The sequence below is a fragment of the Pseudochaenichthys georgianus genome, chromosome 5 (genome assembly GCF_902827115.2).
Source record: "Pseudochaenichthys georgianus chromosome 5, fPseGeo1.2, whole genome shotgun sequence".
NCBI lineage: Eukaryota > Metazoa > Chordata > Actinopteri > Perciformes > Channichthyidae > Pseudochaenichthys > Pseudochaenichthys georgianus.
Genome location: NC_047507.1, coordinates 35200993 through 35223370, shown reverse-complemented (window position 1 = coordinate 35223370; position 22378 = coordinate 35200993). Strand labels below are relative to the sequence as shown.

General features: G+C 41.4%; 1 protein-coding gene across 1 annotated transcript in view; it reads right to left on the bottom strand.

Moving 5' to 3' along the window:
• Positions 1 to 22378, bottom strand: part of slmapa (sarcolemma associated protein a) — an 82249-nt gene that overhangs the window by 10651 nt on the left and 49220 nt on the right. The window contains exons 5-21 of the mRNA XM_034082885.2: positions 17417 to 17453; positions 14865 to 14927; positions 13984 to 14079; positions 13721 to 13792; positions 13461 to 13601; positions 13230 to 13367; positions 11064 to 11232; positions 9130 to 9180; positions 7997 to 8122; positions 6443 to 6508; positions 4194 to 4253; positions 3822 to 3896; positions 2261 to 2341; positions 1770 to 1829; positions 1372 to 1497; positions 417 to 491; positions 160 to 260 (exon numbers count right to left, since the gene is read on the bottom strand). Of these exons, the coding sequence (XP_033938776.2) occupies positions 160 to 260; positions 417 to 491; positions 1372 to 1497; positions 1770 to 1829; positions 2261 to 2341; positions 3822 to 3896; positions 4194 to 4253; positions 6443 to 6508; positions 7997 to 8122; positions 9130 to 9180; positions 11064 to 11232; positions 13230 to 13367; positions 13461 to 13601; positions 13721 to 13792; positions 13984 to 14079; positions 14865 to 14927; positions 17417 to 17453 (1537 nt within the window). The remainder of the gene's footprint in view (positions 1 to 159; positions 261 to 416; positions 492 to 1371; positions 1498 to 1769; positions 1830 to 2260; positions 2342 to 3821; positions 3897 to 4193; positions 4254 to 6442; positions 6509 to 7996; positions 8123 to 9129; positions 9181 to 11063; positions 11233 to 13229; positions 13368 to 13460; positions 13602 to 13720; positions 13793 to 13983; positions 14080 to 14864; positions 14928 to 17416; positions 17454 to 22378) is intronic.

Here is a 22378-nt window from a genome sequence, read left to right as displayed (position 1 = left end):
GAGAGGAAAGGGAGTCAAGGAGTCGGTGGTGTCAGGGAAAAGGGATTGACATGGAGCAACAGGAAGTCAGAGAGGTGTCAGAGCGAGTTGAGGGACAATGAGAGGAGGAATCAGAGGGAAGTCACACAGGTGACAGAGGGCTATGAGGAGGAGTGGTACCTCCTCCTGGGCGCAGTAGAGCTCCTCTCGGGTGGAGCAGATGGTGCTCTCCCTCTGCTCCCTCAGCCCCTCCATGTCGGCCTGCAGCTTCCCGAGCTGAGCTGAAACACAAACAAATACACACAAAGGGAGTCAGGTGTATAGTACCTAATAGACAGTGTGTGTGTGTGTGTGTGTGTGTGTGTGTGTGTGTGTGTGTGTGTGTGTGTGTGTGTGTGTGTGTGTGTGTGTGTGTGTGTGTGTGTGTGTGTACTCACTCTGCAGGTACTGGATCTGTTTGGTGGACTCTTCAGTCTGCCTAGAGTTACTCCTCGTCTCCTCCTCCAGCAGAGCTACAGACAGACACAGAGAGTATAACGTGTAATTGAATTTCTATGTACTAATGTTTGTAGATTGCTTTCATTATAACGAGAGTTGTGGGGTCCAGTGGAAGTCTCATTAAATCATTTGAATTGCTTAGATTTCATTTAGCAATATATATGAAACCGTTATGTTGCCACGTGATGCACAATGAGAGTAATATAACACGTAAACATTCTGGTAATGAATAGTTCCGATAGTTCCTGGGATTTTACGTTCACACCAAAAAGATCTGGAACTAGAACTTTCCGGGACTTTCCTGGGGAGAAAAAGGTTCCAATTTCTGATTGGCTGGGCGAATTGCAAACCACGCCCCGTAAAACTGTCTGTGAAGCCGCCATTTTATTTGCTCGCATTAGCATTAGCCCAGCGCAGAAATGCAGAGAGACTAACTTATGGCAACACAAAATAAAACATGGGAGCGGTGGAGATGAGGAGGTGTCGGCGTTCTGGCGATTTACTCGGAAGGCTTCAGTAGAAGCTTCTGGGACTCCCAGCAGCTTCTACTGAAGCCTTCCCCAACTCCGGGGACTTCCGGCCGGGGACTCCGGGTGGCAGTATACGCCGTGAAGTGGTTTGCGGCCTGCCAGTAAGCCCAAAGCAGCAGAAGAAGAAGTGACGTCAGCGGCTTCATTTTCCTAATCCTCCCCCAGGGACTTATTCCGGTGTGAACGCGATTTACTAGATAGTTTCAGGAAATAAAAGTTCCGGGAACTATTCCTGGGAAAAGTACTTGTGTGAAAGTGCCTAAGAATTTGAGGATCCTAATCTTAATAAGAGCTTGGGTGAACACTGCTACCTACTATTTAAGTGTTTATTGTAGTGGGATATTTATGTACTGTCATGAATTACCTTGTAGCTCCAGACATCTCTGCTTGCCGGTGTTGGCTAGTTCCTGGGCGTCCAGAAGCTCTCTGTGGAGGTGGTGGATGACCTGCTCTGTGTCTCCAGGCTCTAGCCCGGCCCGATTCAACTCAGCTACAAAAACACAGAGGAGATCAACTTTTAAAAAAACGTCTTCATTTAGAATAATCTCTAAGCACGGGTGATGGCCATATCAAATACTACAAAGCAACACAGTGACAAATAAAAACATTATTTAAGGACCTGCAGGCATCAACACCACGGAACAGCTCTACCTTATGGAGAGTTTGGTGTATTACTAGATAATGTGATGTAGTTTGGTGTTCATGGTTTGTTGTTGCAGCACAGAGCAGGACTACAAAGCAGAGATGAGCTGCCATGGTTACCTTTGAGCAGCGCTCCTCTGTTCTGAGGTTCAATCAGTTCCTGGTCGTCCATGTTGCCGTCTGAAACACACATGGTGATTTCCGTTATGATTTGTTTCCAATGAGGACTTAATACAAATAGGAATGAACAAGCTTTACTAAGTGCTTGAATAAAAAACAAGGTAAAAAGACTTTTTTTGGGACTTTGTTGACATATTTCTTTTTAAATAAAAAACATTTAACAGGATTTCATTTTCAGCAAGTTCTGCCTGGTTCTAATTAGTTACTTCCTGACTTTATCAAGAACACCATTTAAAAAAAGGTGATGATTATTCCAGGTTGAAGTCATGACAGACTAAATTCAACATTATTCATTTAAAAAAGAGAGTTTTACAGAATAGAAACCTTGAAATTAAAACTAATGAAAGAAAAGTATGATAAATGAACACAGAGGGAGTCACACAGATGAGACTTAAATTCCATTTACGTTACATTTGATGTGTTTTACTGACCTGACGTGTCGTCACTGCTGCGGTCTTTGCTGGGACTCAGAGTGTCTGACATGTCGGACTCTTTGCCATCGGTCTGGTTCTCTACACACACACACACACACACACACACACACACACACACACACACACACACACACACACACACACACACACACACACACACACACACACACACACACACACACACACACACACACACACACACACACACACACACACACACACACACACACACACACACACACACACACACACACACACACACACACACACACACACACACACACACACCACACACACACACACACACACACACACACACACACACACACACACACACACACACACACACACACACACACACACACACACACACACACACACACACACACACACACACACACACACACACACACACACACACACACACACACACACGTTAACCAGGAAGGGACAACATTGGTATAAAAAACTGTATAAAACCAGCAAAAGATACAAAAAGAAGAAAATACCAAAATAGATAGGCATTGAAAAATAGGTCACCACACGTATGTGAACATGTGTCCTTGTGTGTGTAGTGAAAGGACTGGATTACAGTGTGTGAGGCGCTGCGGGGTTCAGGTGGTGGAACAGAAACAACAAAGCAGCAGTTTAGCTTCACAGCTTTAGTATATTCTTCACTGTTCAACGCTCATCATCTATTTTTCTGTATTCAATCTGATTTGTCGACACTGGCAGAGAGGAAATGTGGTTATTCCTCACATTATCAAAGGACAGTTTAGACTGGTTCTTAATCAAGTTTAGAATGGAGTAAGGGTTGGGACGGGTTCAGACATGGAGTTGTAGCGGTTAACATTACAGCATTTGGGAGGCATTTCTGTAATCAGAGCTCCAGAAGTACAGAAACACGTAAAAGTGATATGCATATCCAGAGAATTAGTGTTGTGATTCAAAGCCCCCGCACACAGCTGCTGCCGAGCCTGAGCATTGTGTATGGATGACTGTCAGAACTCTTACAACAGCTCAGGCAGAGGTCAAAGGTCAGTATAGTAGGATGTCTCCATGTCAGCAGATTCTACCCTTTGTGACTTCACAAAAAAACAAGTCACTGCCACTGTCGCTAGTAAATCCAGATACCTATAGATATTGTCAAATGTTAAATTAAAACAAGTAATAAACAAGAACTGGAACCGAAATATAATTGTTGGTAAGGCTATGGGTTATTTTATACCTAACAACATAAACCTGTAAACCATTCAAACCACCACATCGTTGTTTTTTTATATGTTTCAATATATATTGAGGTTATGGATGTTTCAAGCCTCATGTTGTCAAATGTGAAAATCGAAATATCATTTAAGAAGCATGTTTGCATCGAAACCAAAAATGGTATCAATCAATAAATCATAAATATCCCTGGGGGGGAAATTGGCTTACGTTACAATTGCCTTTATTTTTTAAATAAACAACCTTGTAAAGAAATGTGCGTTATACTACAAAGTATGGAAGAATAGAAATAAGAAATGTCTTGTGTGTGTGTGTGTGTGTGAGTGCGAGCTACCTTTGAGTCGGTCAGGGCTGGCCAGGATGTCGCCTTCTCCCGACTGGTTGTTCTGTAGGTGGGCATCCATCACTTCTACAAACACAAATTTTTTCAAAGGTTATGTTTAATATTCAATATATTTTTGTTCAATCAACATGACTCATTGTAATGTTGTCTGAGAGAGCATTTTCACAAAACAATGATATGAAATCTCCTCACCCATAAAGCAGATAATACACTGAACGAAGTAAAAAAACAGAAGGGTAATATCCGTTGCCATCAAATAATCATAAAAGCATCCATGTGGGAATGGATTTGAAATCAGTCTCATAAGATTAAGGATGTGCTTGATCTCTAATGTTAGTTAACAGAAAGGTCTCGAGCTCTTACCATCAAAGTTGGCCAGTTTGTGGATGGAAGAACTCACAGCCTCCTTCAGCTGTTTGACGGCTGCAGGGAAAAGAAAGAATGAGTGAATAAAGCCAATTTCAATGAGTAAGGAAACAACACATTACAACCGCTATCTTTTTAAATATGTCCCAAACTCAAATGTCCGATAGACCGACTTGACATCCTGCTAATACAACAGCAACAAAATATGTGCGCCTGGATAGTTTTGTGCTGAAATTACTTATTTGATCCTATATATATCACAAAAAAAAGAATTGTTGTCCCCAGGTATTACAAGAAAAAGTAAGTATGCTTAATGTCAAATGTTTGTACTTTAATGCCACATCAGAACTGCAAAAAGTCCAAGATAATAACAACATGTTAAAGTAAATAACGTACAGATGCTTTAACCTTTCACTATCATTCAACATAGGATGCCTAGATATTCTTTCACCAGCTACAATAAACAAACCCCACAAGCTGATCTGAAATATTATTCCTGAGTGCAAGTCCTCCTGATCCATAGAAAGCCGCCAGTCTGCATATAAGTTGGCTTTTCTAATTGCAAAGAAGAGAATTCTGCTTTCTTTCCTGTTTTCAGTGAAACCTCATCATTAGAGAGCACATGTCGACACACATCTCAGCCTATAACAACATCCTTAGAACATCTCTACCACCCATGGAGCAGGATGTAGGACTTCTACATGTTGAACAGCAACCAGCTCCAACTTCAGGATGTAGGACTGCTAGTAATGTTGCATGAGCACTCATATGTTCCTAACAGCTGATAACAAAAGTAACTGCTGGTCAGAAACAAAGAAAAGAAGAGATAACAGTTCAACTGATATCAGACATATACCAAGCCATGGAACATTCCCATAGACTACATATTTAAATTGATCTACTGATTCTCTCGGTAGAAGCGACCATGAAAAACGAAAGCGCCAAAAGAGAAGGATGGCAACAGAAAGACAAAGAGAGAAACTCGGAGGAGGTTTGTTAAATATGCAATGTGTGAATATCTGTTAAAGAAGAAGAGAAGAAAAGTGATTGAGATGAGAACCGGTCAGAGTGAGCAACAGCCTGTTACTGAGTGTTAGACAAGAAGTTCAATGAGACCGTTCAGGAGCAAAATATACATATTGAAGAATTTCTACACGTCTGTTTTTTTAAAGGGTGGGTTCACTCGAATCATAGAAAAAGAAAAGATGATTTCTAGGCAAATACAGCAATGTCTCCGGACTTCTGGCAATAAAACACCAACTGCAAAAAGCTTCAGATGTTTTCAGAGAACACTTGACGGGGCTGGCTATGTTTATTCTTAATAATGGGGACATGGTTTCCCAAGAGACGCTGCTCTTGAGACTTTAGAGTGTAATTATTCTATGCTTTGAGAATAAAAATTCATTATATTCACATTCATTAGAGCTTTCACATCTATGATGTCAGTGTTCCTTCAACTCTAGATTTGACTAACATTGTGCAGAAGTTCACTGATAAAACAACTTCTGGAAAAATTCATTTTTAAAACCTAAAGCCATCGAAAAACTTTCTCTGCCAAAATGTTGAGTTGACATCTCTCACAAAGTTTGGGTTAAAATGTATAAAGCTTGTTAATAAAATGGCCATTGTGCTCCAAATGATGAGATATTAGGTAAACATACATTTTCCCTTTTCACTATCTTTAACAGGAACCTATAATCCTAAATGTCAGGTTTCATAATTCAATTCTGATAGGTTAGCTGGCCGGCTCTGCTGTGATTGGTCAATCGCTTAAAGATGTCCTACCCTTTAGCTGTCGCGTACAATGTGTTTGAGTGCTAGCCAATAGAAGAGTGAGTGTTACATAGTGATGTCACTGTTTCTGAAGTAAACAAAGGAGTCCAATGGAGGCAGGGGAGTATGTGGAGGGAACTTTGAGGTGTTCTCCTTCAAAGACAAACCTTTAGAACACTATAGGAGAGGGAAAACCCCAGAAAGCATATGGGTCCCTTTCATTATAAAATTCCGACTGCATTTCTCATCACAGGTACCTTTTGCAATAAAAAAAACACAAATGTATCTTTTCATTTCGACAGTTAAATGAAAACCAAGAGAATCAGCATCGGAGTTTTTAAATCAAGTATTTATAAAAACATATATCTTTATTTTTGCTCTTTCTCTGGCAGCATCTGTGCTTCCGTGTGTGTTTCTCCATATTCCTCTGAGTGTGTGTTTAGCATAGAGCAGGTGTGGACATGTGTACTCACGCGGACATTCAATCAACTGTTGGATTCTAGTCGAGTCTCCTCCGCTGTTGTTAACATGACAGTTGTCTGATAGGAACACAGAGCACTGACATTACTAAGATATCTATCAGGAGTGGAGCTGGGTATTGAGTTCAGATGTTTTTATAGACTCTGCTCATCAATGCCACATTTCATTCAATCTTATTATTCAAAAAATGTAAATAACACAAAACGCATCGTTTATTGAAGCAGATTTCCCTCTGATTATTATTTGATCTATTATAGTTTTAACTGTGTCCTAATTCTTTGCAAGTGCAAAAATATGTATCATTTAAAAAAATGAGTATACTCCATCCTACGTTGAATTTTCCCTTGTTTTCCCTCTGGTATTTGAATTGACTAATACAAGTGAATAATTACATAAAACTACGGGAAAAGGTTTCAGCATGTTGTATAGCCTTCATCCCTTATTTAATTATTCATTTGATATTAAGTCTGTTTTATTGTGACAATGCACGAGTATACATATTTGAGTACATTCCGGATTTGATAAGCAGAATCAAAAACATCTTAATAAAGCTCTCTAAATACCCAACTCTGTTTTGGGAGAAGATGAGATATAAAGAGCTGAAGACAGAAGTCATGATGGGAATAGACAGACGGATACAAGATGGGTAGCAGAGAAATAGATAACGGCAAGGACAGGAAGATGCTTGAAAAACAAACGAGCGGGAGGAAGTCAAAGCCACACGGCAGCAGGTATTTACAGACAAATACAAAGTCAGATACAGTGTTTCTGGACAGATGCCACAACACGTGGACAGGCAGACAGACAGCTGAGTCTCTCAGTGACTTCCACATATTACCATCAGAATGTGGAAATCACCGGGCCAACTGTTAAACCCTGACTTCATGATAACAATCCAGTCCTCTCTTTATTATCAATCCGGAGAGGTGTCTGCATCACAGGACCAACTCACAACTCCAGAGTCTGAGTGGAAACTCAAGATGTCACCAAAACAAAAGTGAAATCTAAAAACAAAAAAGTGAAATCGACTCAACAATCCCACAGAGTTACGTAGGTGCAGTCACCTGACATTATCCAGGCAGAACATGAGCATTTCTTTAAATTAACCCCTGGGTTTGATGTCTTTATCGAACATGTCTGGAGGACCAAACCTACGGTTCCCTTGCTTAAATCGCATCTTGTTTTTTTTTATTGGTTATGGTGTTTTGGTTTACCTTAAAAAATATAATATAAAAAAAAAATTAAATAACAAATTATCATCATTGTTTTAAAAATAGAAAGATATATAAATGGATAAGCTCAAGTTATATTAATAAATACATCTGGAATCATCTCAATCAATAAGGTAAACAAAGCCACATCTTGGACTCTCGTCTTTATTGTATCTATTCATTTAATAGCAATGTTTTTTACCAACTAGTTTAAACTTCTTCCTAATTGTGCTGTTTTATATCGGACTGTTTAGGTACATTTTATGAAGCAAAACCTGCCAAAGATCAGTGTCTTGTGTAAATTGAGATGTCTATTATTATGATAATTAAACTGACTATCATCAGCATCTTCATCTTCACCAAATGCACCATCATCGGTGTCAGTGTCCCCATCATCATCCTCGTCTTCCTCCTGGCTCTCAGGGGTCTGCAGGCTCTGTTTCTCCTCCACAGCCTCCTCTACTGGTCCGTGGGAGACAATGTCCACATCTGTCATGTGACCAGATCAGATATATATATATATATATATATATATATATATATATATATATATATATATATATATATATATATATAGGATTTTGTCCCAGCCAAAACACATGTTCACAACCGAGTGGAAAAGACGGCAAGTCCCTTTACAAAGTGGCAAAGTGAGCAGTGACACCTCCAGCATTCTTATTCAGTGTTTTCATTCAATCACCAAGAAGTCAATCAGTGACCAAGCTCTTTTTCCCCAGAGGTAGAAAAAACTAAGTAGTGGACAGTTTGGCAACCGTGGAAACAACCCAGATTATCCAGAAACCCCAACAAGAAAGCCACCGTGAGACAACTTGCCTAAAAACATGCATCCCCATCCTGTCATTCAAAGGTCACAAGGCTTTGGCACAGGGGTCATAGTTGAAATTATGGATTAGTGACATACTTTAAAAACACTTCTCTGGCTCATTTGGTAGAGCTGGTGGCCCGTGTACTGGGGCTCAGCTCCTGCGGGTTCAAATCCTGCAACTCTCAATTCTTTTAAATCACGACTTTTCTGTTTGCAGCTGCCTTTTAATAAATCAATCCTTCTTCTTCTTTTAACACTGCACTGTTACTTGTATTTTATACTAGGTCTACTGGTTCCTAAATCTTACTCAGGGAAAAATAAGTTATTCTCTGCAAATCACTTAATATAATTTACTGAATATACTGAGGGCTAATGGGGACCCTAATGACATCACATGTCTCCTTAAACTGTCGGAGGAAACCTGTGGGCCGGACATCAAGCCACCAGACCAAAACAGAAGGAGAAGAGCTAGACATCCACTGTGACAGACAGAGAGACGGATGAACAGAGAGCAAAATGACGTGATGTGGACATCATGCAGGAAGTTGTCATGCGTTATTAGTGCAGGGAGAGGAAGTGAAGTTAGTGAGACAAACGGTGGCGGAGATGACGAGAGTCCCCGAGCAGAGACATGTGCACTCACCCAGGCTGTTGTTTTCTTTTATGCTTTTCTCTTGTAGCTGTTCTAACCGCACTGTAAATAACAACAACAGCAGAGAGAAACGTTGACTGACAGGAAGCCCCAGCTGAGCCCTGTGATTGGTCAAAAGCTAGACCCGACCCAGCGACTGGTTATTATTGTAATTTTTGTGTTAAAGTTAAAAGTGATTGGCTCGGACGATGCACGTTAAAGGTTAGGACAAGACTGTGCGTGCTAGGAGAAGAAAAATACCTGGATGTGTAATGCATGTTTAGAATAATCAAATAAAAAAAATCATACGTTTTTAAGTCAAAATTATGAGAATAGACAACATTCTCATTAAGGAAATAAGGAAAATCACATTGTCTGATTTTTAAAGAATGTATTTGCAAATTATGGCGGAAAATAAGTATTTGGTCAATAACAAAAGTTCATCTCAATACTTTGTTATATACCCTTTGTTGGCAATGACAGAGGTCAAACGTTTTCTGTACGTCTTCACAAGGTGTTCACACACTGTTGCTGGTATCTTGGCCCATTCCTCCATGCAGATCTCCTCTAGAGCAGTGATGTTTTGGGGCTGTCGCTGGGCAACACGGACTTTCAACTCCCTCCAAAGATTTTCTATGGGGTTGAGATCTGGAGACTGGCTACTAGGCCACTCCAGGACCTTGAAATGCTTCTTACGAAGCCACTCCTTTGTTGCCCGGGCGGTGTGTTTGGGATCATTGTCATGCTGAAAGACCCAGCCACGTTTCATCTTCAATGCCCTTGCTGATGGAAGGAGGTTGTCACTCAAAATCTCACGATACATGGCTCCATTCATTCTTTCCTTTACACGGATCAGTCGTTCTGATTCCTTTGCAGAAAAACAGCCCCAAAGCATGATGTTTCCACCCCCATGTGTCACAGTAGGTATGGTGTTCTTTGGATGCAACTCAGCATTCTTTCTCCTCCAAACACATCTAGTTGAGTTTTTACCAAAGAGTTCTATTTTGGTTTCATCTGACCATATGACATTCTCCCAATCCTCTTCTGGATCATCTAAATGCTCTCTAGCAAACTTCAGATGGGCCTGGACATGTACTGGCTTAAGCAGAGGGACACGTCTGGCACTGCAGGATTTGAGTCCCTGGCAGCGTAGTGTGTTACTGATGGTAGTCTTTGTTACTTTGGTCCCAGCTCTATGCAGGTCATTGACTAGGTCCCCCCGTGTGGTTCTGGGATTTTTGCTCACCGTTCTTGTGATCATTTTGACCCCACGGGGTGAGATCTTGCGTGGAGCCCCAGATCGAGGGAGATTATCAGTGGTCTTGTATGTCTTCCATTTTCTAATAATTGCTCCCACAGTTGATTTCTTCACACCAAGCTGCTTACCTATTGCAGATGCAGTCTTCCCAGCCTGGTGCAGGTCTACAATTTTGTTTCTGGTGTCCTTTGACAGCTCTTTGGTCTTGGCCATAGTGGAGTTTGGAGTGTGACTGTTTGAGGTTGTGGACGGGTGTCTTTTATACTGATAACGAGTTCAAACAGGTGCCATTAATACAGTTAACGAGTGGAGGACAGAGGAGGCTCTTAAAGAAGAAGTTACAGGTCTGTGAGAGCCAGAAATCGTGTTTGTTTGTAGGTGACCAAATACTTATTTTACCGAGGAATTTACCAATTAATTCATTAAATATCCTACAATGTGATTTCCTGGATTATTTCCCCCCATTCTGTCTCTCATAGTTGAAGTGTACCTAGGATGACAATTACAGGCCTCTCATCTTTTTAAGTGGGAGAACTTGCACAATTGGTGGCTGACTAAATACTTTTTTGCCCCACTGTACGTATTTGTGGTTTCTTTCTTGGCAGAGTCTGTGCTTGCGTGTGTGTGTGTGTGTGTGTGTGTGTGTGTGTGTGTGTGTGTGTGTGTGTGTGTGTGTGTGTGTGTGTACCCTGCAGGGCGGCCAGCCTCTCGTTGGTGAAGTCGTTGTCGGCCTGCAGAGCTTCGATGCGAGCCTGGAGAACCTGCTCCTTCTCCTCCATCTCCTCAATCCGCAGCTCCAACTCCCTCTTCTCCGTCGCCCCCCGCTGGGTCAGCTCCTCCTGCCGGCCCTCCGCCTCCTGGAGAAAGGAGAGTTTTACAAGACAAAGCAAGGACTACAGTATGCAATGAAAAGATCCATGTACGGTGATCCTTTTTACTCTGGTAGCTCTTCCCATAGGGATGTTTAAAAATTGTGTATTTCTGAATATTAACACCAAAAATGACATTGGTGTGGCACCAGTGGTTGCATTAGACTTTTTCATTGTCCGTCATTTTGACGGACAGGATCGTAACATTTCCGTCATAATCTATTATTACCCGTCATTTTGACGGACAGGATTGTAACATTTCCGTCATAATCTATTGTTACACGTCATTTTATTGTTCATGTTTTAATGATGAGATGAGACATATTTAATATGTATGTTTGGGTACTGAGCAGCAAATGTTCATTCATTCATTCATTTTTTTTTAATGATTCATACAGAACTTTTAAGGGCATGGAGAAAAAAAAAGATGAACAGAGACACCAACCGTGTGGTCACTTTTCATGTCAACACGAACATGAATGATTTATTTGTTCCTGCACTGACAGCAGAGCGGGGCTGAGGCCGCTAAAAACACCACGACCATTGTGCCTAAACAGGCAAATATGAACAATGCCATCGTTTTAAACGAGACAATTACAATCAAAATATGAACAAAACATTTACAAGAACAACTCAATTGACCTGCTGTAGCCTAAACGCTGAATTCTGCATCGCCGTGCACCCTCGGACAAATCCGTTACTCATCTTAGCTTCTCTACAGATGTAGCAGAACATTTTTGCCATCTTCCCTCCTCAGCCACTTAAACTCTTGCTCCCACTGAACCCGATACTCCCGCTTGAACTCCTTGCCACTTGCTTGCCCCTCTGCCGCTGGCTGAACGCTGTCAGTTTTAGTCTTACTGGCTTGTCCTTCATCCTCCACCGCATCAATCCCTTTTTTCACCTCGTTTATCCACACCATCACAATTACTGGGCTTATTAAAAAAGCTTCGGACGATCAGCTGCCGGGACATTTTGCGATTGCTAAAGCCGGTTAAACAACGAGGTAATCAACGAGGTCAAAAACAAGACTAGACAATAGCTACTTAATACACACACTCGCCACCAACTGGACAGGGGTGTGAATGACTAATAGTTACAGACTACAGTAGAGTACAGTAAATCGCCCTCAGTCGACCTGGCCACTAAGGATGTAATATAATGTGGGCCGCTGGTGGAAATGTTGGCGCTGTTCCGAGTTGTGTTCTAATCCGTCAAAATGACGGACTGCTTTCAGATTTTTCCGTCATTGACGGAAAATATTCGGTCCGCGACCTCTGTGTGGCACATAGCCTTAGAGAATACTAATAGAGAAACATTATCCTTGATCTTGTCTGGCCATTACAATTCATGATATCTAAAAGGAATATGACAGCAACCAACCAATATGTCCTTGTCCTTATATCTTTAACATTACCAAAAAGCAATACCTAGGAAGTAAAGCTGGCTGACGTTGCTGATCTGATCAAAGTTGAACTTTTTTGCTAAGAGTAGCCAACACCACGATGTAATGTGACATATTAATGGTAGCTTTTTTATTGGTGTTGCTGTTCATTGGATGTTGAGGACAAATCTACTCTTTATATTGGAAAATAATTATGTTTTTGGTTTAAGAATGGAATGAAGATAATGCCTTCCACGCGGTCAGGGTGTGAAGGTTCTCTCATCCAGGTTCTGCCAGCCCTACGCTTGCTCATCTATTTATTTGTATTACATTACTTGTTAGACGCTTTTATCCAAAGCGACTTACATACTCAACACTGTGGGCAATCGCCACAGGAGCACTTTGGGGTGAAGTGTCTCGGGGACACAACGACATGCTGACTGCAGTGGGGTTTGAACCTGTGCTCCCCCTGATCCGAACACCAACGCACTAGTCCACTGCTCCACACACAAATTGTGTTAAGTAGAATAACATTGCAGGGAGATTATATCCTATATAATTTAGAGTAACAACATAAATACATTCCAGCCTCTGCAGGTACCTTAATTTTTTCCGTGAGCTCTTTGATCTCGTTGACGGCGGCGTTGTACTTGTTGGCGAGCTCCCTCAGCTCCTCCTGGCCCCGCTCGGACATCTCCTTCAGGTGGGTGCACTCGTCCTCCGTGTTACTGAGCGAGCGCTGCAGGACAGCAGCAACAAAAAAAAGTCCAATGACTAAAAATGCCAATGATCATCATAGAGATTGCATACAGTATGTAGGTGTGTGACCTACCTCCACCTCTGACAGCTTCCTGACCACCTCGATCTTCTCCTGCAGGACTCTCCTCAGAGACTCCTTGGCCGTCGTTTCGTAGTTGTGTTTGTCCTCCTGGAGAGCCAGGAGCTCCTTACGGATCCCTTCCTCCGGCTGGGACTGTGGCAGAAGAGTAGAAGGATTTTTAAATAAATAAATAGATGATCATTTGACTTTGGATCCATTTAGTGCAGGAGAATGTGTCATCATGAAATACTTTTACAGAGACACATTATTACCTTCGAGTAAGCCTGCAGCTGACTGCCCATCACCTCCAGTCTGGAGAGCAGGCGGTCTTCATCAATCAGAGCCTGGGGAGGACACAGATTTGATTTGTTCAGATAATTTAAGATAAAAGGGAATGATGGAGAAACCTTTCATGCAAAGGCAAATGACAGTGTGCATTTTATCATCTTATCATCTTAAATGATAGTGTAACTACTGTTCAGCTGTTGGGATGATTCATGACGTTAAGGATCAAACTATAAAAGGTGTTTCCTACCTGCCAGCTGCTCTCCGAGGCCTCCTGTGTGTTGGCTAACAGACGCTGCAGAGTGGCGAGCTTCTGCTCCAACATCTGCTCTCTGTGTAAGGCCTCCTAATAGAAAGAGAGGTGGGAAACCAATGACTTGAATAAGATCAATTCAATGACTGAAAGGGTAACTTACAGAGAAGGAAACGGGGCTTAACGTTGTATTCAGTTTTTAGATCAAAGAAGAAAACAAAACAATATGAATCCCTTGAGGGGAAATAGTAATAGTACAGATAGTAAAATAAATAAATAATCAGAGGTCCATTTAAATTAAATTAAATAAATAATATTGTACTAGTGCATATGAAGAAACAATTGCGACTAAAGGGGAGACTACCCTTTGGAATGGAAAATATCAGATTTTATGTAATTGATGCTCTTCGCATTATTAATAAAACATGATATGGGCAGCAGTTGGGATACAATCTTAGTTGACTAACTTCTCAATAAAAAGAGATCATGCTTCTTTCATGACAAAGTCTCTACATTGCTGGGATCATGTTTTTGATCAAAGACCTCAAAAAGATGAGGTAACATTAGTCTTAGTAAATATTCCTGGCCACTCCTCAGCTGAGAGCTCTACTGTGCCTCACTGATATTTATTTTCCATTTCCTGCAATGCACCTGACTTGCTATTACATCTAAAGTTTTTGATCTGTTTCATATAATGAGGTCATTCCTACTCAAGAGTTCCTGTCCTCCGTCTCCTGTCCGCACTGAACATATTCTACATTGCATGATTGGTTCTCTCACACTAAATACATGAACCAAACGTGTACGAGTTACTCATTTCGTGCTTCATTATCTCTAGTGTAGCTCCACAGGAAGACCAGTAGGTGTCAGTGGGTTACCTGTAGATACTGGGAGAGCTGGAACAGTTCCTGAGAATACATACTGGGAGTGTTGGCTGCAACCTGGAGAGAAAACACACACACACACACACACACACACACACACACACACACACACACACACACACACACACACACACACACACAGTGTCATATATTGACAGCTGTCTGGAGTTCAGCTGTTCATTGTTTGAAGGTGGAAACCCACAGAGGTCAAAAGTACCGCTGTGTCACACAAACCAGGGAGCAAATAAGTGAGTGTATACAAATCTCACAAACACTCAGTGTTTAAGAATTCTGATCATAATTCATCAGCATTAGGGATAAGGGCTAAATCTTCTGCAATAAAGTAAGAGGCCTTATAGCTACCCTACAGTGCCACAAATACAGTAGGGATAAGGATAAAACTACTGGAATATTAATTAAAGGAATAATTCAGAATTTGTTACGGCACACAACATCCTACACAAGCATTTCCGGATATGTAGGCAAAGTGTGAGGTATCAAAAGTTGTTTTGTTTTTACTTATGACAGGGCCAGGATAACAGTCCCCTATGTTTCCAGTGCTTATGCTAAGCTAACCACGTCCTGACTCCAGCTACTGTATCTAACACACATACATAAGATTGATATCCATCTGAACATCAATGTATTTCCCGAAATGTTGAAACGTTCCTCATATGACTTAAAAAAAAGTGTGTGTGCAGGTGCGTGTTTCTAAGTGTGTGATTAATTGTATGGTGCCGTCTTTTCAGACCTGGGGCATGCTGCTTTGAATTAAGACACTTCATTATGTTAGAGAGCGCACGCCCGTGCGCGCACCCGCCCGCCCGCGCGCGCGCCCGCCCGCGCGCGCGCCCGCGCGCCCTCCCGCCCGCCCGTGCGCGCGCCCGCCCGCCCGAGAGGAGAATTTAGCAGTAAAGATAATGTAAATGGACTGCATTTTGTGATTGTGAATCACGTGATTTATCTAGCTTTATTACACAGCTTAGATTCTGATTGGTCAATTACGACATTTCAGAGGTTGTACATTTGAGACTGCTAGAGAACAGAATGTTGCTAAGGAGGATCAAGGGACTCTGTGCGGTCATATAAATCAGCAGATAGAAGTATGATAAATGTAAAGTTAGCTGTTGAAAACAAACATTAGTTTTTCTCTACCATGCAATACTTTTTGAATATAATTAGTTTTTTGTGGAAAGCACCACACTTAGGATTCATAATGGCTAAATGTCCTAAGTTAAGAAAAGGGTTACAGAGTGCTTTTACTTAAACAGCACATACAGTATGTATATAGGATACATGTACATGTTGACTGCAGTGGCTGGAATCGAACCCACAACCTTCCGATTGGAAGACAGCTGCACTACCTCACAGTTGCCCATGTAGATTATTGTTCAGAGCCTGACTGTGGCTCATGTGTTGTATAGCGTTCGGCTGAGTGAACAATGATGTGACTGCTTATTTATGCTGAATATGTGTATGTAATATGAATGATCCATGTCCCTGGACAGACAGTTGAAAATGATTCCATTAAATGAATGCCAAAGTGGTGTTTTTCTATAACCTGTTAAATAAACAGATATTTGGCATTGAACTCTGTGTGGCCTCCCTATTTGTTCCAGCCTTAGGTCAGGTTGTAACAAGTGGGGGCTCGTCCGGGATCTGATTGGTTGCGCCCCTCACCTCTCTTCGCAGCCTCAAAAGCCTGTTGACAACGAGGAGACCATTCAAACTTGACCTTAGGGCTGAGAAGAGAGGTGAGGGGCGCAACCACCGTAGAGAAATTCTGACAGAACACACGATAGTACCCCCCATGCCCAGAAAACGAGAGAGTTCTTTTCTGGTTGTGGGAACAGGGAACCGGTCAATTGCCAGCACCTTTGCCCTCACTGGCTTAACCTGTCCTTGGCCAACTACTTTACCCAGGTAGGTGACCGTTGCCTTAGCAAACTCACACTTTGCCAAGTTAACGGTCAGACAAGCCCAGGCAAGACGTTCAAACAGCGCATTAATGTGTTGGAGATGTTCCTCCCAAGTGTCACTGTATACAACAACATCATCCAGATACACAGCGCAGCCAGCAAGACCTGACACCACCTGGTTCATCAGGCGTTGAAACGTGGCTGGGGCATTTCGTAACCCAAATGGCATTACGGTGTATGAGTACAACCCACTGGACGTGATAAATGAGAAGGGGGGAGGGGTCGTCACAAGCAGGCACCACTGCAAAACCCTCAAAAGGAGAACACAGGACAAGTGATTTACAGGGTAGATCAATATAATGTAGCAAACAAAAAATACCATTTCATTTCAATTGGACTTGAAATAGCTTTAAAGAGAAATCTCTCAAAGAGCGGTCGGTGGGGAAAAAACTGTGTGTGGTAGCAGAGAGACTGGCAGCAATCCCTGCATTCCTCTATCACCCAACACACACACACACACACACACACACACACACACACACACACACTCCTTCTCTGAGCAGCAGACACACACACTCCACACAGACAAACAGCTTGCACACGGCGACAACACTTTTGGTTTCTTACCTTGTCTACAGGTAGTGGTAACGGAGCCTGGATGACACTAAAAGAGGAAGAGAGAGGAGAAAACACTTTGTCACCATGGGAACAGCAAGGAGGGTAAATGCATGGAGTAACCACGGTGACAGAAAAAAGAAATGGCTCTTGAAGGTCTTGTGACGCTGCTTTTCACCTCCTTGTTAGATGCAAACCCCAGATTAGCACATCAAAGCGTACACATCATTGGCTCCACGTTACTTTGAGAATTTGGATTATCCCTGAAAGTTTCTCTTCTTAAAAATAAATAAATATTTCAGTAATATATTGGTTTATTTTCCTTATAAATAATTACTTAATGGACAAGTATAAAGCCGATTTACACACAGCTTAACAACCATAAAACTACAAACTTCATACAATTGCAATCAACATGAATCCAACACATCTAATTCTAACAACCAACCACTCACTTTTTTACCATGTTAATTGTTTAGTGTATAGTCGAACAATTTTGCTGATAAATTAAATGAATATATAAGACATTAACAATTGAAATGGATGAAAACTAGGCTGCAACTAGTTTGCAGCCTAGTTTTCATCCATTTCAATTGCTTTCTAAACTAATAGTCAGCAACCACGGGCATTGAGATGTTTTGCCTGTGCAGTGGCAGCCTGGGAACAACTGTTGTGGCTGCAGCGAGGAGCAGAAGATCCATTTACAACAGAGAGCAAACCAACAAAACAAACAATATAATGTTTGAAAGTGAAGAGCTAGTCCTTTATATTGAGCATCATTCATTCTTCTGAATGTAGCTAAATACAGGTACGATACAATTGAAATAAGAACAAATCATATTCCAAAAGTGTATGAGTTACTAACTAACTCTAGTTATTTAAAAAGGCCCTATTGCGCTCATCTTCAGCAGCATATTTGTATTCTGTGCCTCTCCTGTGACATGTCTCCATGCTTCAATGTGCATACTGCCTGTGCTGCAGCACCTCTTTTCACCCTCTGTCTGAAACCAGAGCCCAGTCTGCTCTGATAGTGATGTCATAATGCTATGGAAGTAAACAAAGGTTAAGACAGGTGGGGAGTGCCTGTGAAAGAACGTTGGGATTTTAGGTTTGGCAGACCATTTACTAGCACAGCAATCTATAGAACACACTAGAGGAAAGCTGAATAACTTGGCCTCTTTAACCCTCTAAAAAACACTACAAATTGCAGCATGTTGATGCATGAAAGACATGAAAAGTGATATTGCTAGTGCTACTTTACTGAATCCCAGTCTTTGTCTTATGTCAATTCAGACACCCATACAGCGACTCTGTACAGCATCCAGCAACGTTTTGGTAGAATTTCAATTATAAAATGCCTTTAGGGAATGCAGTCTAATTGTGATGCCATAAAAGTGACCTTAGCAGGAATGCAGCAAGATTTAAATAAAACCAGGGCTCTGTTTATTTAAATGATTGCATGCGATACAAATATTTCTCTCTAGAATATGACTAATCTTGATAAATAATTCTAATCTCAATTTTGATCGATATCATTGTGCTTGAAGAAAACCCATAATCCTGCAGCTTTATCCCTGTGTTTGATTTCAGGGGATGTGACAGAGGATGCACACAAATAACACAGACTGAACCGGCTCCAGGCGAAAGGGTCACACCAGCAGATAAACACGGCAGTGCCAGTGGCTCTTAACTGCGTTAAATCACTGTGTGGAGGTTATTATGTGGAAGTAACTGAACACCAATCACAGTCAGTCAAGCTGCATTAGTCTGGACAGGGAAAGTACTAGGAGTGCAACTAAAGACAATTCGAGGCGTTGCAGGTCACTCCTACCTGAAGACAGTCTCCAGAAGTACAACATTTGCCATCAGACCAAAAGTATCACAAATGGATACAATAATAAGTGATTTAACCACAGTGTGACTGGTTTCATCACAGACAATGTGTTTACTGTAGCAGACCAAGGGTTTTATTTCGTCACAGATTGTCCTTTTTTTTTCAGTTCCCCCTGTTCGCCAAAAAAGATAAAAAATGGGTCTATGTGGGTCTCGAAGAGTAAATATTGTCACAGTGTGAGACTGTGAGTTGTTTACACCATGTTCTATGTTGAATCCATCAAAAAGGGACATAGTTAGAGTTATAAGGGCAGTACATCAACACAGAGTCAAGTTGTGGGGAAGGTTTTCAGTGTGTTCCCTACATGAACAGGACCTCTGCCTTGCAGTGCAGATATTTGTATTGCATGTAACAGCAACACAAGGTCAGACAGGTTTGTTTAAGTGGGGGGGGGGGGGGGGGGGGGAGATAATCCAGAATTTACCTGGGAACAGTCAGAGTTCAGGAATGAAGGTAAACTTGATTCTAGGCAAAGAATAAGCCGACTGTTAATGTGTAACGAGCGACCCTAAGGAGGGGTGCAGACGGCTGCAGCTCAAACACTGCTGTATAAGGACACACCACCACTTCTCAGTTCATTCATCAGCTCACTTTGAAGAGTGATACATCGTTAACCTCTGCACCACTTAGACGCATGAGCGCCAACCACATTTTATTCATGTGTAACTGGTTGAGCTGATCACGTTGTCTAATCGCTTTTGACATTATCTCACTCACTATAAATAAAAAGACAACCTCGGTTAACTTTCCCAGTCTAGAAAGATGTTTTAAAGAATGTAAAACACAAGTCTAGTATGCTTAAACAAGCGCATTTTTATACAGGAGAAAAGATGCAACATAAGACTTTCCAATTCAAATATTTTGAATACTGAAGTACTGACTTTGTCATTAAGACACCAGTACTTTGATTTGATATTATTTAAATATACAAATGTATCCTTTGCAAGATGGCAGAAGGGCTGGAGTTTTGTGTCCACGCTACGTGCGCTATTTCAGGAAAATAGCAGTCGCACACAATGAGCAGTAAGGGCTGGAGTAAAGTACATACGTTACCAGTGACAACAGCACAAATGAGTTAAAGCTGAACCGCCAATCAGAGCTTTTTCTCTCACCAGCAGGCTCTGCAGCCACTCAACATGGTGCCTCAACCAAAAAGCAGCTCACGAGGGCTGTACAAAAAAGCAAGATAATCCTGGATATAATCTCATTATGTTTTTAAAACAGAGAGACAAAGAAAGAGAAAAAGAAACAAAACTGAGATTGAATCACCGACAGGTCCTGTAAAGTCATTTATGGCAGAAAATACGACTCTAAAAAGTCAAAGACATACATTAGATTGAAAATAAAAGGGTTGGGATGGGAAAAGTAATCTCATAAGTGATTGCTGATTTATACTTGAGGGAAAATATGACAACCTTTAAGACTAAGATGATAATTGAAAACAACGTTAGTAGCAGTTCTCTGCAGAGTTCAGGGTTTCTGCTGAGGCGGTGACAAATAACTTCCCCAGAGCAACGTGGTCCATCACAGTGAGCACTGAGACCGATTCACTGCATTACTGTTCTGCTTATCGATTACCGGGCGGGCACTCTGAAGTAACCTCCAGGAAATAATCCCTGTAAACATGTTCCCTTACAAACTTCACTATCTCAAAGGATTCAAGTCTTGTTATCTTTTATCTAGTCTCTTTAGGCTGCTAAATGTCAGAATTAAAATGCAGTATACTTCGGAAACTTTGTTGAATTCTGGTCTTTTGTTCTAATTTTAAATGATTTATTTACACAGCACACTAGCAATTAAGAACGTTTTTGTCCCACAAAAGGGTTGGGACCTTCTTCTTTTTTTAGAAGAGGGCTCTTGTCGTTAATGAGTCCATCTGACTGCGTTGTTCCAACAATTTGTTTCTGCTGCATTCATTAAATCACAGCGGTCTGTTACGCATTCATTTTCATCAGCGCGGCAATCACTGTGCCGAATGTTGCTTTATTCATCACCACCGCCTGCAGCAGTTCTGTCACTCAAACAGCATCATCCCAGCAGGAGGCCCCATATCCATAATGACATTTATTTTTTGCCAGTTCCTACATCAAATAGCCATTATTCACAGTTGGCATTTGACAACTTGTAAGCCGGGGGCCTAACACAACCTAAACTGATGGGCTGTAGAAGCACGGATGTTTCAGATACACAGTATGCCATTTAATAAGGCAACAGGGAATCCTCATCATTTTTAGTAGCATGCTTTATGGATAGAAATGTCAGTCTGTTTGTCGAAGGTTGACTGCTTTGGTCCAGAACCTCAACAACTGTTCCTGGATTTTCATACCATTTTGTCCTGACATTCATGATTCCCAGACACTGCATCCTGAACTTTCTTTAATACAGCTCAACCATGATGATTTTAGTTTTTTGGTGAAATAGAGAAATTCATTTTTTTGACATGACACCTTATTTGGTAATGTGCCGATGGTGGTAAATAGGGTTAACATCTGCCGATGCCAATGTCTGACCGATGCATCCCTTCTAAAATAAGATGCGGAACATTAAAACCATATTACCCACAGAACTTCAGCATGTTGGCATCGTCATGCTGACTTTAACCTTGAGCTTAAAGCCCCGCTGTGCCCACATGCTGCACCACACAGCTTCTAGGGTGACTGTCATCTTGTTTTGTGCTGGTGAATAGATCAGAAAAGTGAACAGTTGTTTCACAGACAACAGAAACATGCTGGGGAATCCTAGAGGCCAAAAGGTTTAAGACCCCAACTATTATGCCTAATATCTAGACCTTTGAAGCTGATTGAATTGTCTTCAACACTTTTAAAATCATGGTAAATTGTGCATTTTAAAAAGAGTTCAGCTTCACCCTGGGCTTTTCCAAGGGGCCCTGGAGTTTATTGCTTTGTAATGCCAGGGACCGGTAACCACTATTTGTGTCATGAAAACTGAACTTGAGTTAAAGCTTCCCAGCAGGTGTTTACAGCACACTCTATCTTCATAAAGTAAATCACTCATCTTCCGTCCTCATCAAACTGCCAAGACCAGACGATCTCTGCTCAGAAATAACACATTAAAAAAGG